The sequence below is a fragment of the Acomys minous genome (assembly GCF_964271855.1).
Source record: "Acomys minous genome assembly, chromosome: 4".
NCBI lineage: Eukaryota > Metazoa > Chordata > Mammalia > Rodentia > Muridae > Acomys > Acomys minous.
The window spans coordinates 59,689,481-59,705,760 of record NC_140486.1 but is presented as its reverse complement, the minus strand read 5'-3'; the positions used below and the strand labels follow the sequence as shown (position 1 = coordinate 59,705,760).

Sequence of the window (16,280 nt, the reverse complement as noted above, 5' to 3'; positions counted from 1 at the left end):
GGTAGCAGGAGGCTCCTGGGTAGTGATTAGACTAAGCAAGTTGAATGAATGGGCAAGAGGGGCTAAAGCTGACTCTAGACAACCAGTCCTTATGCTTTGACTAGAGCGTTCACTTAGGATGAGGCCTGCACAGAACTGCTTAGTAGGAGGACCTTGGAGGATCCTTGGGGCCAGGTTGTAGGAGGGACTTTCTATGGACATGCTGACATGAACATTGAGAACCTTGCATACCATTAGTATAAGCTCTGTCTTCCTACTTGAGATAGCGTCAGTGCTTACTGTAGGCAGGAGTTGCCTACCTGCTTTCCAGAATAATGTCCAGAAATCTTGGATGCTCAGAATGTCCCAGCTTATGTAACAGTCCCTATGGAGGTTTTCCTTCTTCCTAGGAGAGGATAAACCCAGTAGTGACATCCCCTTAGGCAGGAAAAAGGAACAATAAGGCAAATGGGATGTGCTGCTTTGTGTGAGTGATCAGATAGTCAGCACACAGTCACCTTCCTAGGCAGCAGCATGGTAGCTGCAGGCCCCATGCTGGTATAGTCTGTCTCTCACTTACCTGTATGGCTGTCACTGTATAACCACTCATCTGTAATTCCTCATCTCCCCTCTCCCCGGTCTCCCGGCTACTCCCGTTCTATAATCCTCATGTGCACCTTTGAGGTTTTAGATGTCTTGTACAAAAGAGATTATGAAGACATGGGGACCTAGCTCAGTAATACAATACTTTTCTACAATGTGAGAGCCCTAGGTTCAATCTCCAGTACTGCATGATATATAGATGATAGAGAGATAGAGAGATAGATAGGCAGATGATGGATGGATAGTAAAAGAGCCTTATATGTTGTCTTTCTATGAATGACTTATTAAACAGCACAAAACCCATTCATGCTAGTTGTATATAGCAATATTTTGTTGTTGTCAAATGTTTCTCCATTAAATGTTCATATGGCATGTCCTTCATCCACTCCTCTGTTGATGAGCATATGACTTGTGTGACTATGTTGACTGTTGTCAGCAATGCTGTGATTAAGTACACCTCTTTAAGATCCTGAGTTTTAACTCTATTGAGTATATGACCACAGAAGTGGTGCTCCTGGAATATGACACGGATGAAGCTATTTTAAGTGTACCGATTGCTCTACAAACTTTACATGTGTGCTGTATGAAATGCTAATGTGGAAGGGAGGACAGTGGTAGTGGCACTTCTTCCTGTCCTTGAAAAGGGGCGGTCCTAGTGACTTTGTATCTCTGGGACCAGTGTACATCTATGTAAGGACCTTGCTGTTCTGGATCACTTACACAGATACTCACACACCGTCCAAGCTTTCCCCTGCCTTGCCTGTCTTGGTCCCCGTTCCACAACAGTGATTGGACGCTATAGCGTTCTTTTTAACAGCTCGCCATACTGTTTTTCTCTGTGTGCTGTTTCACCCCAGCCCATCCATATTTAGCACACCCTAGTCATTTGCTGATACATGTGATATAGTTGAGGGTAATTCTTAGAACATGCCGTTTTGCACATGTGCAATTATCTGAAGGATAATTCTGATGTAATTCCTAAAAATGGATTTAGTACATCAAAATAGCAATACATTCTCAGCACTTCAGGAGGTAGAGGACGGAGGCTTTTGAACTAAAGATCATCCTCAGCTACCTAGTGAATTTGAGGATCTCTTAAGCTACATAAGATCCTATCTCAAAAAAGATTATATTTTTAAATTTTTGACTTTTGAATTTTTATCACTGTGTGATCCATCAAGACAACATCAATTTTGATTTTCAATATAGTGGTAAGAGAGCCTAGTTTCCCATATCTTAGTCAAAAAGTAGTAAATCTCTGCCTGTGTAGTTGTACATCAGTGAATTTGTGACTTGCATTTCTCTTACTTGCATTGTGCTGGATGTTTTCTATTTTCTTTTCCACTCTTGACTCATCATCTTCGGGTTCTTTTCATTTTGAGTGGCAAAACCACTTTATAAGCCACAGTGGGTCCTTTAAATTATATTTATGAAGTCTTTGTTTATTTTTGTTTGTTTGTTTTGTTTTTCAAGACATGGTGTCTTTGTGTAGCCCTGGATGTCCTGGACTAGCTTTGTAGCCCTGACTGTCCTCGAACTCACAGAAATCTGCCTGCCTCTGCCTCCAGAGTGCTGGGATTACAGGCAGGTACCACCAGGCCCGGCCTATTTATGAAGTTTTGGATGTTGTCTTAGTTTAAGGAAGTCTTTGCTATGGCTCACAGTTGAAGAAGGGCCATCATTATGGGGAAGGCATGACAGCACATGCAAGACGCAACTAGCCATGTAGATACGTTTCAGCACTACCTGGTAAATGTGCTACACATCAATCCTTTCTGTCTTCTGGGCTTTGTGTTTCTGTTGAAGAAAGCTGTTCTCTTGTGGTTCTTCCTAGCATTGCCTTTTCTACATTTTTGTATCCAAATTATTTATCTGCCTGGGAATTACTTTGTCAGAGGAAGGGTCTCAACCTCAGTTTTCCTCCTTGTTCCAATACGGGATTTTTCTGATACCAATAGGAAAGAAGGCAAGTTGTTTATGCATTGATGTGTGCAGACCAGCTCCCGAGGAACAGCTCCTCTCTCTTGCCAAAGCCCGTCTTCTTGGACCAATTATTCTAGGCTTTCAGGAACTCTCCTTCCTCCCAGTGTTCATAACTGAAATATGACTACATAGTGTTGCTTTGAAACAGGCCTCCTGTCAGTTTCGTCCTGTGGTGTTGCGAACTTTTGAGAAATGATTGACATTGCTGAAATAAATGGCACAGTAATATCTGGGGGTACGGGGAGCAAGCGGCTGGCCTAAGCAGTGGCTTCTGCTTCCAACTCAAGCCCTTCGTTGAATTCTTGCTTCCTCAGACCCCCATGACAGTCCACCTGCTCCAGGGGTCAGTCATCTCTGCCTTCATGTATTTCTTTCCTGTGTCAGTTACTGCTGCTTTCCTTGTACTTACCCACTAGCTACACCTTTGACCTCTGTCCTGTGTGTAGCTTGCTGCCACTGGTGTCTTCCTCATCCTAATTGCCCTCTGCAGATGGACCATCTGTTCTGCATGGGCCCCGTGGTTGTGTCCTCCCTTCCCTGTCTGCTTTGGCTTGATTTCTTGTGCTGACCTTGCTAGTATCTACATGTGCCTCAACATCCTCCTTGTCGGGGGGTGGGGTGAGGGGGCGTTCAAGTACTGTTCTTGAGATGTCATCTCTGTGCTTTTCTGGATCCCAAATACTTGCTGGCTGTGTTCTATCACTTGATCTGCTTAGACATTTTTTTTAGTGCTGTTGTTTTTAATTGTGTCAGTGGAGTTGAGATTTCTACTGTCCAATGGAGCATTTTAATTTTTAAATTGCTTGATCAACCTAGATAAAGAAAGGGGAAAAAAAACTAAACTAAATATTGCTGAGAAGAAATGCAAATCACATGGAATGTAGTATAAGGGCATCACCTTTCTTCATGATGACACCTAAAGCCACCCTGACAAAAAGAAGCCAATACCCTGGAAGCTGTGCCATTCAGTGGAAGGAGCTGTTTGCTCTTTGTGTGGGTTCCTTTTTGCATGCCACTAAAGACTTGATAGCAATCTCATTACAAGCGGTAAGAGGCTCTAGAAAGCAAAATGTGGTCCTAATTAATCCATTGCATTTCATCCAAAGTGCACAGGAAGAGGAATGCAGGTCCCATGGATGGAGTAAGTTTATGTAGAGCCTTGTGACACCACATTGTGACTTTGTGCCCTAGAAGTCCCTGGGCTCTGTCTTCATCAGCCCCTGCCTAGCCAAAGAACTCCTGTCTTCAACAGACGTTAGAGGGTTTTGCTGCCATGTATGTTCAGGACCTGACTCCACCATTACTGCTAACGTTCAAGAGTCAAACCATGCCTGGAATCGGATATGGCAAAAGGCTACATCTCATTTCCTTTCTGAAATACAGCTCTGAGTGGGTGACTTTTTGTCCTTGGGAGCCTTGACTTCCTCCTTGCTGCCATATGACAAGCCCTGTGTGAATAAGCTTGCTCTCACATCTGGGTTCTGCATGGGCCTTCCAACTTTGTTGCCATGCACATTCTAACTGTACTGCAGCCCCAAGGAAATTGTCTAATGAATACACCAGGATGCCCTGAAGCTCCACTTTCAAATTCATTGCTATTTTCTCTCCTCGTTCGATTCTTCTTTAGATAGTAAGACCAAAGAAAATGACATTTGTCCCATGTAGTGGCCCTGACTTGTCTACACTCAATGTATTGTGGATATATATTCCTGTGCCCGTTCCAGCTTTGGGCACATTTATCCCCTGGCTTCTGTACCAAGGCTCACTTACCTCCTGTGGTCTATGACCATGCATCGTGGGTCTGCAAAACCATGTATAAAGACTTGGCGGGGGGGGGGGGGGGAGGGGGAATATTAAACAGGACTGTAGCCTGGAGAACCCAGTGTTTATGTGTTTTTGTGTGTATGTTCTGGGGATGTTTCATGTTGTTCCACGGCCTTGGTCTTCGGCCTTCAGGACTTTACACTCCACCACAATACTTATTTCTGCCTCTTGCTGTCCTTCCTGCTTGGTGAGCTTTACCCAGAAGTCATGCTTTCTGATCATCACAGTCCAACAACCAGCTCATTGCCTATACCTTTGCCAGATAACAAGTGCATGCCTAGCTTGTAACCTCTGCTTCCTGTTTTCTTCCTTTGGACAGTGAGATTTGCATAGTTTTCCTTCCTCATTTACATAGAGGACGCAGCCAGTAACCTTAAACACCGTTATTATAATTCTGTTTGCAAAATGTGAACAGGTTTTGCAAAAACATTGAGGCTTAAGTGAGATCTGTAACAAGGAGGGTCAAGCATCACTCACCAGGGAACACACAGGTGGGATCTGGTCCTCACCGAGCTGAGGGGCAAGGGTAGCACTACCCCATCAGTCATGCTTCTGTAATGGGACAAATAACACTCAGTTGTCCCTGTTCTCCACTGGCATTATACAGAGACTGCGGATTACAAAGCAGATCGCGTACAAGCTCACATTCAGAAAATGCACCCCCAATGCTTGCACGCTTTCCCTTTCCCATCACTCCCTCCAAGCCTAGTGAAGAAGAATAGGTAAGTGTTGCCTTACAGTAAAGGCCTCTGTGTTTCTGGTTTGATTTTGGACATGCCGTGTGCAGGGGACGCTAGTCCTATAAACCCCTGACTTGAACATAACAGCTACTTTCTGAGCGTGAGCCCTATGCTTGGACATGTCAACCCAGCACTGCTGGGGTCACACCCGGTCCTTAGCTTCCTAGGGATTACACATTTATGACCAAAAAAAAAAAAAAAAAAGAAGCCAACAAATCCAGGATTTCCATTGTTGTAACTACCATGAAGAAAGTGAGCCTTCATAGAAGAGCTAGGAAAAGACAGGCCATCTAGAGAGAGAGGGGGCATAGGCCATACAAGCAGGGAAAGCCGCCTTTCAGTGAGATATTCCTTCATGGAGTGTATGAAATTGAGCTGCCAGCATAAGATAAACTGTGATTTTCCCTGAGGTTTACTCAGTGTAGGTTGAGGGTAAGGGACAGTCCAGAGGAGCTAAGGAGACAGAATGAGGCTATGCCTTTCTTTAGAACATGATTTTTAAGAACTGGCTGAGCTGAGAGATGGTGTGGAGTCAGTCTGGTGTTCAGAGATGAGGCAAGTATGCAAACAAAGAGAGTATTGGCCCCAAGCAGGAGACGGAAATGGGCAGGAAGGACATCAGCCTGTCTGCCTGTCACTCAGCCTGTCAGCCAGACCTGCCAGACAGCTGGTGGCAGTCAGTCTCCTGGAAGCTGCCAGGAGAATGCGGAGTCATGAAGCCGTGGGGGCCTGGAGGCACGGTAAGAGGGGACTGGCCTCCGTTGTGCTGAAGAACTCATAGTCTTGGACAGAAGGCTGGAAATTCAGAGGGAAGGAGAGAACAGGCAAGACGTTCTCTGTGCCAAGGTCACGGCCAGTGACAGCGGCCAGCAGATGGCTGAAGCTTGAGGCCAGCCAGGGCTTGAAGGAATGGCTCTGTGCCAGTCAGGTAATGTGAGCCTCACTGGGGGACCAACCTCCCCAGCTCCCTGCGTAGGACCCTACAATTCCTTCCCAGGGCCTGAGAGCTCAGAGCTGAGCACAAGCACAGTGTGCAAGCTGCTAAAAGAAGAAAAAGCCAAGGAGCCCTGCAGTTTACAGCCCTCTGGTCAGCAGTGTTTCCAGAGGTGCTGCAGCGGCGACCGAGGACAGTAGCATGTTCTTGGAGTTAGCTCTGGGATTTGTTTACTCCATCACACTATTTCTCCTGGCTATGGCCTGGCTCATGTAAAAGATTTTCACATTTCCTGGTGTAGGGTACTGTAGCTTGAGTGTTGAGTATCCACCAAAGGACCAAGCATGGTTCTGTAAGGAGCCAGTTGAACTTTTAGGAGGTAGAGCTGAGAGAGAGGCCTGTAGGTCACTAGGGACGTAGCCTCTAGAAGGATTGTGGACCCTTCACTCCTTCCTTTCTCTCTTCATGGTGTGACACAGTGGCACCAGAGAGCACAGTGCCGCAGCTATGAGCTGGGGCAGTTTCCTCTCTGAAGTTAGTTTCCTTCGGCCACTTGATTCTTTAGTTCCTAGGTCATTTGACAGTTTCACAAGCAGGTGGGGGAACCATCTCCCCGCTTAACGTAATTATCCTCATTCTATTGTTTTGCGAGCATTAAATCTTTCTATTGCATTTTCTGCAATAGAAATAAGTGATAACTTAAAATATCAGACATAATCCATGGCAGGCTTATATTTATCAGAACCTGCTTTATTTAGGATTCTTAAGCACTTCATGACCAGAGGAAAGGGAGAAAGCATGTTAATAGGGAGAAGGGGTTGTGGACCTGTTTAGATGCAGTTCCTTGGGCCAGTTGTCAGGATACCAGCCAACACCGAACAGCACATGACTCTGTAGAGGTGGCAGCATCCTGCAGATGCTGCAGGCTCCACCGAAATCAGCAGGGTCTGTGAGAGCAGCCAGAGTCAGCCAGAGTACCAGAAGTTCTCTGGAGCATTTCTCTCTGCAAAGAAAAGATCAGCAAAGACCAGTGAAGACCAGCAAAGTTTTGCACAGCGTAGAAATGCCAAAAGCCTCGTCCAATGGTCTGAGGTTCTTTTTATAGTTCTTCCCAACATTATGTGCCCTCTCACACGTCGGCTCCCAGCAAAACATCACACGTCCTCTCTTCAAAAAAAAAAAATGTTGCATGGTCGCATGGCCTCTCACAAGACAGCCTTCAGCAAAACCCCAACGTGACACAACTGAGTCTTCAAAGAAACCAGAAACCTCCACTTCACACATTGAAAACTTTGCTTGCCTTTTTGTTAATATTTAGTCAGAGATTAAATTTTTTTATGTGGGAAATGTTTCCTTGTGTTACCAAAAAGATTTTATTTTACTCAAACTAACCAAGGGGTATTTTTTTTAAACAGTAAAATTGCCAAATAAAAATCCCATAGGAATTCTGTCATGTGTGTCCTAGCAAAGCCACTCGCTGCACAGGTAATGCACAGGACCACGTCTGTCACCTTCAGCCATGTTACCATGCCTCTTTGTAGTTACTGTTGTCTGTCCTCATCCTAAGTAACCACTCTCATTATGGATTCATTCACACGTTTACATGAATTTTCTGTTACCATCGGAGATCGACTGCTTTTGTTTATCAGAATTGTCCTGAGAGTCATTCATTTCACTAACACATTCCTTCACGTTGCCAGGTGCTATTCCATCGTGACTTGCTGACTTACCTGTTGGTGGACATTTGGGTTGTTGGTGACTTTGACATGAGCTTATTTTTTATTTTTTGCACATGCTTTCATTTCTCCTGGGTGAGCGAGCAACTGAGAGTAGAAGGACTCTCATAGTGCAGCATGCTTAACTTTTTAAGAAAATCATAAACTATTTCCAGGATGATTGTACACTGGTGTAATTTCAGCTTCACACAATGTGATGAAATGGTTTTCCTCAGCTCTCTAGGGTTGCTCTTTGGACCCAGAACAACTTCCTCCCTAAATAGTCATTAGAATTTGCCTGTGAAGACAACTTGGACTGGGATTTTCTTCTGGGAAAGCTAGCTCGTAACCATACGTGTGGTTTCATCCCCTATGAACCCACAAGGTCCTCCTTTTCTTTTTCATTGTGTTTCAGTGGATTTTGTCTTTCAGGGGATTTTTCTATTTAGTGTGATTTATCAAGTTTATTATCCACAGTTGTTGATAGCTGCCTCTTGTTGTTCTTTCAGTGTCTCCATGTTGCAGTAACGTCGTCCCTCTGTGCTTGGTACTGGTGACCTCTGTCCTTTTTTGTTATCACTCTGGCTAGAGCCTTATACATTTTATCAAGCTCAAAAACCATCTTTTCTTTCTTTTAAAAATTCTTAAGTTGTTTATTTAATGTGAAATAGAATTACATCAGTGTCTGCCATCTTCCTTTGGACCATTCCATGTTCTCACGTTGACAGCCTTTAAAAAGAAGTTTGATTATTACTATTACATACACGTATGTAACATATATGTATGTGTGTATGCACATTTACGTATAAATACAATATTCTGAGTCCATTTTTGTTGTTCTCTGCATATTATTTCGAGGCTGACCACCCTGCATTTGGCAACCAATAAGGAGGTTCATGCCTGGAAAAGCTAATTCTTCTCCCAGCAGTCATTAGCTGCCTGTCATTCCTTGTCTAGGGGTGGGGCCCCCCAAAGCTTTCCATTTTCCATGTTAACGTGTCTACTTATACTGCCATCATTCCCGTCTTGTTTACGTAGAGAGGCTGTTCCACAGCCAACTAGTATTTTGTTGAGGATTTTTGCATCTATGTTCATCAGGGATTTCTCCCGTTTGAATTTTTCATTCATCTTCCTCTCCTGTCTTTCAGCTAATTTCTAGTCTATTTTCCCTTTCTTTTGATTAATTTACATGAAATATACTGTTTTTTCTTAAGTTGGGGAATAAAGTCACTGGTTTAAGGCCTAAAAAACATGTAGGCATTTAGGATAGGGAAATTTTCCTATGAGTATTGTTTTAGCTAAATTCCTCGGGGTTTGCTTATATTTACCTTTGATTTGTTAAAATTCTTCTTAATTTCTTTTTTATTTTTCTCACTGCCCAAGGGTTGTTTAAAAGTATTTCGTTTACAAGTATTTTGGTTATTTTAAAGTGTTTGCTTACTTTATAAATATTTGTAGGTTTACAAACTTCCATTCTGTTATAATATTGAAGTTGATGAAATTCTTGCCAAATAACATAGGTATATCTTCCTTACCTCCTTTAAACTTGGTGAGCTTTACCTCCTAGCTCAGGCTATCTTCTCTCATGGAAAGATTTCTATGATCACTTGCAAAGAATGTGATTCCTGATGTTTGGTGAAATGGTAGTGTTGTTTTAGTGTTCTATGTCCTTAATAATTTTTTATCTGTATATTCCATCAATTCCTGAGAAAAAAGTGACAAAGTCCTATCCTACAATTTTGTATTTACTTGTCTCTTCCAGACTCATTTTCCCTCTTTATGTCAAACCTCATTTATTGGTACATAAATGTTTATAATTGCTACATCCTTCTGGTGACTGTGGTCTTTTACCGTGTTGAAATGGCTTGCTTTGTCTCAGATAAAATACTTTAATTACGATTATATGTTTTCCATACTTTCATTGAACATACATCAAGTTTTATATTTAAGTGGAATTAGTGTAGTGAGCATCTGTTTGGAAACGCCATGCAAGACTAGGCCTCTAAGTGACGCTTTTGTTGCTACATTGACCAACACAAGTCATGTGGTCAGCTTGGATTCGAGGGCCAGGGAGAAGTGAGACTGTGAGCCTGTGGGTGTGTTGGTGCATTTGTGTGTGAGCATATGGGGGCCAGGATGGGCAGAAGACAACCTTGTGTTGTTCCTCAGGAGCTGTTCATTTTGTCTTTTTGAGACAGTGTCTCTCACTGACCTAGAGCTTCCTAAGTGGACTGGGCTGGCTTGTCGGTGAGCCACAGAGGTCTTCTGCTGGCCTGGGTCCACTTCCGGTCTCAGGGTTTCCTGCTCACCAGACTGGAAGGAAATGACGCTTAGCTGGGAGGGTTGGTTATGCAGGATCTCAGCTGTCAGTGGGTATGGGAGAACCAGTCTTCTCTGAGGTAGTTTTCAGTGAAACAGATCTCTTTATTGGGGGCGAATAAGGCCTATATAAACCTTGGGGGAGTGGGTAGAAATATTTGGGGTGAGTGTACATCACTGGCTGGCGCTGAGGTGCTGGGGAGGCTTCATTTGTGTGAAGAGGAACTCCAGGTGCTAGCTGGACGTGTTCTTATAGAGACGGAGGAGGTTTATCCTAAAACCTGGCCACCAGGCTAATGACTACCTCAAGGGTGGCAGAGGTGAGAGTCATAAAAGCTATGTGGGCTTTGGACGTGTCTCACCACACTCTTCCTCTGGACTGGCTCCCCCAGTTCTCAGAGCTTTCCAGCCCCACAATTTTCCTTTTGTTTCTTCCTGAGGTCTGGAGTTGCATGACCATGCTACCATGGCTAGCTTCTTTTAAAAAAAAATGTAGGTTCTGGGGATTGAACCTAGGTCCTTGTACTTGCAAGGATATCACTTTACCAACTGAGCTATCTCTTCAGCTAAAGACTGCTGTGAGAGGAGACATGGTACCATTTGAGGCTTGTCTCTAGAAGATGCTGTGCATGCATTCAAATAGCTCTGCAATAAACAAACAAGGCTGAGCTGCTGACTCGAGCTTAGAGTCATCACTTGGCTCAGCGGTTGCAGGCTAGCTGGCAGACTGAGACTGTCTTGAATGGTTCTCAACTGTTTTAAAAACTGAACCTAGCGTTCATCTCTCCTGTTTGTCTCAGCTTCGTCTTTAGAAAGGCTTCCAACTTCATGTTTAGTCTGTCTGCAGATTCTTAGATCAACATGGTGCCAACTCATCGTCAAAAGGGAAAGGCTGCTGATGGCAGAGAATCCTCCACCGCCCACCCCCCAGCCCCCCCCTACCCCCCACTTCAGATCAAATCATCTCTGTTGCCTTCACTCAGCCCAGGCACCAGGCTGCTCTGATAGGAGCTGAGAGACAGCCCAACCCACTTAAGGCCAAGATTGGCCTGGTTGCTGCCTGCCCGTTGCTGGGCAGACTGATTTTCTCCATGGAAGCAGGGAAGTCTTAGAAAGAAGGGCTGACTATTCCCACAACATGGAGCAAAAAGACCTGCTTGTTTCCAAATCTAAGAAAATCATTCTCACTGTTAAGTACATAATTTTGTTTCTTCCTGGGGCCACTCCTTTATTCCTGACTTTAGCAAAAGTGGAAATAATGCTAAATTCCTACGAGGAAAATAGTGTCCTTCAAGCCTGTCTCCCTCTCAAACAAAAACAAATGCCTGAGGCCAACTGTCAGAGAGCAGAGGAAAACACTCCTCATTGCTTAATTATCACATAGGAGATTTCTGGGTACCTGGCAGTAGTGCAGACTTCCAGAAGGAATGCGCCTGCACTCTTCAGTAAGGCTGAGGTTTGGGAGAGCACCATCATCACTGTCAGTAAGACAGGACTATAAGAGAGATTAGCCTAGATGATGAAGGGAGCAGTTATCTCAGGTCAGAGGGCTCCTGTGAAGACCAAGGCCGGGGTCATAGCTGTGTGCCTGTGTCCCTGGAAGGGATGGAGAAAGGTCATATAGCTTCTAAAGCCAAGAGAAGGCAGGTTTTGTAGTACTTTATAGGTTGCTTTTGTATATAACTCTATTTTTCCCCTCAAATATTTAGGGTTTTTTTTTCCTGTGTATGATATAAGAAAGAGCTGTCTGTATTTCGGTTTATGACTCACATTAGCATCAGCATCGTTTGTTGCATAATCTACCAATTACCCCACTGATGTGTGTTGACAAGTCTCTTATGAACCAGTATTCTGTGTGTGTGTGTGTGTGTGTGTGTGTGTGTGTGTCCATGGCCCAGGTGGGACCTCCATCCATTAGTCCACATTTCAGTGTATCAAGATCATGTTCACACCCAGCTGCTGTAGTTATTGACATGGATTTTGACATTTCATGAGATGATCTGCTTTATTCTTATTCAAAAATAATAATGGTAATGATAACAATACAACTCAGAGCCTCTGCAAAGATTTTAGACTCATTCATAAAGTTCCCTTAAAAAGCCTTTTGAGGTGATAGAGATACACACACACACACACACACACACACACACACACACACACACACGGGGGCGGGGAGAGAGAGAGAGAGAGAGAGAGAGAGAGAGAGAGAGAGAGAGAGAGAGAGAGAGAGAAATTAGGTTAAGAGAATTAAAACCTTGGCCCTACTTTATATTTTTGTGTATGAATTTGGTGTTAAAAATGTCTCTGAAACAGAGAAATTTAGAAGTATGTTAAATTTTACAATTAGTGAACCCCCCTCAGACTTATTTCCTTACTGTTTATTTTCAAGTTAATTGTGTTATGACCAGGAGGGGAGATCACGTGACATGGATTCTGGTCATCCATCCATTCATGATCTTTCTGTGTGTGAGAAAAATGTGTTTTCTCTAATGTGGGGCATCAGATTGATGTATTATATACATTGATTACTTGCATTAATAGTCTTAATGTCAATCAATCATCACGCAAGAGATTAAAGGACTCTCTTTCCTCTGTGCGTTAGATTTACCTGAATATATCATTTTTAAAATTTGCAAAATAACAGCATCTCAGAGACTATAGACTCTACACAGCATAATATGTGCTTCTTCAGATGAGAACCAAATAAATTCTGTCTGTGCCTCTGTGAGGACTCACTAGCGCCCCCCTCAGGATAGTGAATTGTACTCCTCTATCCCCGACTACTTTGGGGTCAGCAGTGAGGATGGTCTGGATCTCTTGCAGAGCGTGCGATATGGAATCCCATCTTTCTCCAGCACTAAGGAGCTCCATGTTCCAACTGTGTGCGCACATTATCCCTGCATTTACACATGCTTTTGCCCGCTCAGCATCCTTGGATAAAGAGACCATATTTCAGAGGTGTTTGTATCTTCTTTTTGTTTTAATTTTTTAAATTTTATTTATTTATTTATTTTAAATATTTATTTATTTATTATGTATACAGTGTTCTGCCTGCGTGTGCACCTTCAGGCCAGAAGAGGGCACCAGATCTCATTATAGAAGGTTGTGAGCCACCCTGTGGTTGCTGGGAATTGAACTCAGGACCTTTGGAAGAGCAGCCAGTGCTCTTAACCTCTGAGCCATCTCTCCAGCCCTGTTTGTATCTTCTATATGGAAGGTTTAGTTGACAAATGAAAGCAATAGTTGCTCATGGTGTATTTTATTTCTGAGAGTCCCAGCTGACTCCCCAGCTCAGCTCCTTTAAAACGTTTTTATTTAGTTACCTAGTTTTCTCATCTCGCACTCATTCCCTTCCTTTCCATTTCCTGTGGTCCCTGTGCCAGTGGCACCCCAGTGGGGCCTCTGCTCAGCTGAGAAGGGTGCAGTTTTTACACGAACTCTGGCCACTAGTAAGAGATGGCTTTTGGCATGCAGAATGCCCTTGGATGACTTTTTAAATTTTAAATATATTTAAATTTTTTTCACTTTATATCCCAATAATAGCCCCCTCCCTTGTTTCTTCCTGGCCCCACCCTCCCGTCCTCCCTCCCTCTTCCCCCCATGCCCTTCCCCTAGTCCTCAGAGAGGGGGAGCCCTTCTCCCCTATCAAGTGACCCCAGTCTAGTGAGTCTTATTAGGGCCCTGGGATGATTCTTAACACTAAAGAAAATTTCTTTAATTGGATTTCCTTTTTAGGCCTCTGTCATGTCCTTTCTGTCTGTCTGTTTGTCTGTCTGTCTATCTTCTGAACACCCTGTTTTAAGAAGATGCTATTATTTTGAAATATACACAGAGAAGCTAATACATAGTAAAATGTGTAAACAGAAAAAAGTTTTAGGGTGAAAGTTGATTCTAGTTTATCAAAATTTTAATATAAACCAATTTTAAATATAAGTATAAAGATACCGATTGTATAAATATATGTACATACGTGCAGTGCCTCTTCCTGGGTTTCTGTTTGTAGCAGTTCCCATGACTATGACTGATGATCACTTATAAGCCAAGCATGTTGCTTCATGTTTTATATACATTGCCATCTTTAGTTCTACGTGAAACGATTTCCTTATTACTCCTTACATACAAGACTTCTGAAATAGAAAGGCTTGAGATGCCTAGTAATCCAAGCACTATGTGGGTGCTGGGTGCTGGGTGCTGGGTGCTGGGTGCTGGGTGCTGGTTGATCCTCCATTCAAATCAAGCTGGGATTAATTCCTGCTTCCAGGCTTTTTACTCTTCCCTTTCTCTGTGTGGATGTGCTTGTGCATGTGTGCACCTAGGTGTATATAGTATGCATGTGTGTACATGCATGTTTTCCTACATGTATGTTGGGGAAGTACATATACATATGTGCATGCACGTTGGTGGAAGCCTCAAGCTGATGCTAAGACTCATCCCCTAGGTCTCTTTTACATTTACTCACTGAGGCAGGGGCTCTCAATCAAACCCAGAGCTTGCAGGGGCTCTCAATCAAACCCAGAGCTTGAAGCTATGGCTAGGCTTGCCAGCCAGCTTTCTCTGGGGGAATCTCCTCTCTCTACTTTCCCAGCCTGGAGCTTACAGGTAGGCTGCCATAGCATAACGCATCGTCTACGTCTGTTTTAGGCGTTTGAGCTCTGGTCCTCGCATTTACAGGGCCCGAGCTTTAACTACTGAGTCATCTCCCCAGCTCCCCGCTTCATGCTTTTATCCACAGGTCAGGCAACTGAAATGTAACCTGTGTTTTCAGGTCATCACCTGGTCTTCTCACGTCCTCCTTCCGGCAGCACCAAGAGTCGCTGGCAGCAGAGAGAGAGCGGAGGCGACAGGAGAGGGAAGAAAGGCTGCAGAGGATAGAGCGGGAAGAAAGAAACAAATTCAAGTAAGGATGTAAAGATTGCTTTGACTGTGATTTGAACTATAAAGCACTTGCCTCACAGGCTTCCTAAGTCAGCAAACAACCCCTTGGCTTCTAATTCTCTCTGTATCTTTGAAGAGGGGTAAGAGTCACCTGCAGCAGGCTGCCCGGAAGTGCTGTGTTCTGGCTTCCTCTAGCCATGTGGCAGGAAGCACAGCCGGCCAAATACAGTTAGGGTGCTGGGCATCCTTGGCTCACCATTAGTTAAAGTGGCCTTACGCAGGACACAGAGCCTAATAGCCTCAATGTAATTTGCCATTTCTCCCGGAAGGGCCTCTTTTTTTATTCATATCCTATTGGATCTCAGGAAAAAACAAAACAAAACAAAAAACAAAAAAAAAACCTCTCCCACTCTCCTGACTTTCTGGCTTATTCTCTGCTCCCTGAGTAACCACATAATCATTCATTTATTCATATCATATATCATATATATATACATATTTGATGAAATTTACCTTATATAATATAGACACACATATATCTTTTTCTTGTGGGGGAATTTTTATACCAATTCCTCCCAGCCCGTTGTCCCTGATCTCCTTCTGTCTGTCTGCCTTCGTGGGTGTTTTCCTGGATATGGCCCAGTGAAGGCTGCCCATCTTACCTCGCTGTCCCCATGAGCCTAGTAACCTTTTGTTTCCCCCTTTTACCAGCTCCCCTGCTGGCTCTCCTCCGGGACCAACTCCTTCCCAGTTTCCTGCCTGGGCTCCACATGCCCAGAGCTTTGCAGAACGCACAGCACCGAGCCTTTCCTTACACACTTCTTCCCTGCCCTTTCCCTGCCCTGTCCTGCCTTTCCCTCTCCCCATTTCCCACTTTCCCCACCTTGTGTATCTCTTCTTCTTCTTCTCCTCCTCCTCCTCCTCCATCATCATCATCATCATCATCATCATCATCATCATCATATTATTATTATTATTATTATTATTATTTTCTTCTTCTTCTTCTTCTTCTTCTTCTTCTTCTTCTTCTCCTCCTCCTCCTCCTCCTCCTCCTCCTCCTCCTCCATCATCATCATCATCATCATATTATTATTATTATTATTATTATTATTTTCTTCTTCTTCTTCTTCTCCTCCTCTTTCTCCTTGTCCTTCTCCTCCTCCTTCTTCTCATTATTATCCTCCCACACAGTCAACATTTCCCCTCTTCCTTTCATGTTTCTCCTCACTTCTGCTTTCCATTTCCTCAGTTTAGTTTCTTTGGCAAATACTCTACTTAGTTACCCCACAAGGCATAACCAGGAAGAAC

General features: G+C 43.7%; 1 protein-coding gene across 7 annotated transcripts in view; it reads left to right on the top strand.

The window, feature by feature from the left end:
* The window catches only part of FHOD3 (formin homology 2 domain containing 3), a 412,148-nt gene that overhangs the window by 324,290 nt on the left and 71,578 nt on the right, over positions 1 to 16,280 (top strand). For all 7 annotated transcript variants that reach the window (XM_084780621.1, XM_084780620.1, XM_084780626.1 and 4 more), the window contains one exon: positions 14,863 to 14,994. In XM_084780621.1, coding sequence (XP_084636747.1) covers positions 14,863 to 14,994 — 132 coding nt within the window. The remainder of the gene's footprint in view (positions 1 to 14,862; positions 14,995 to 16,280) is intronic.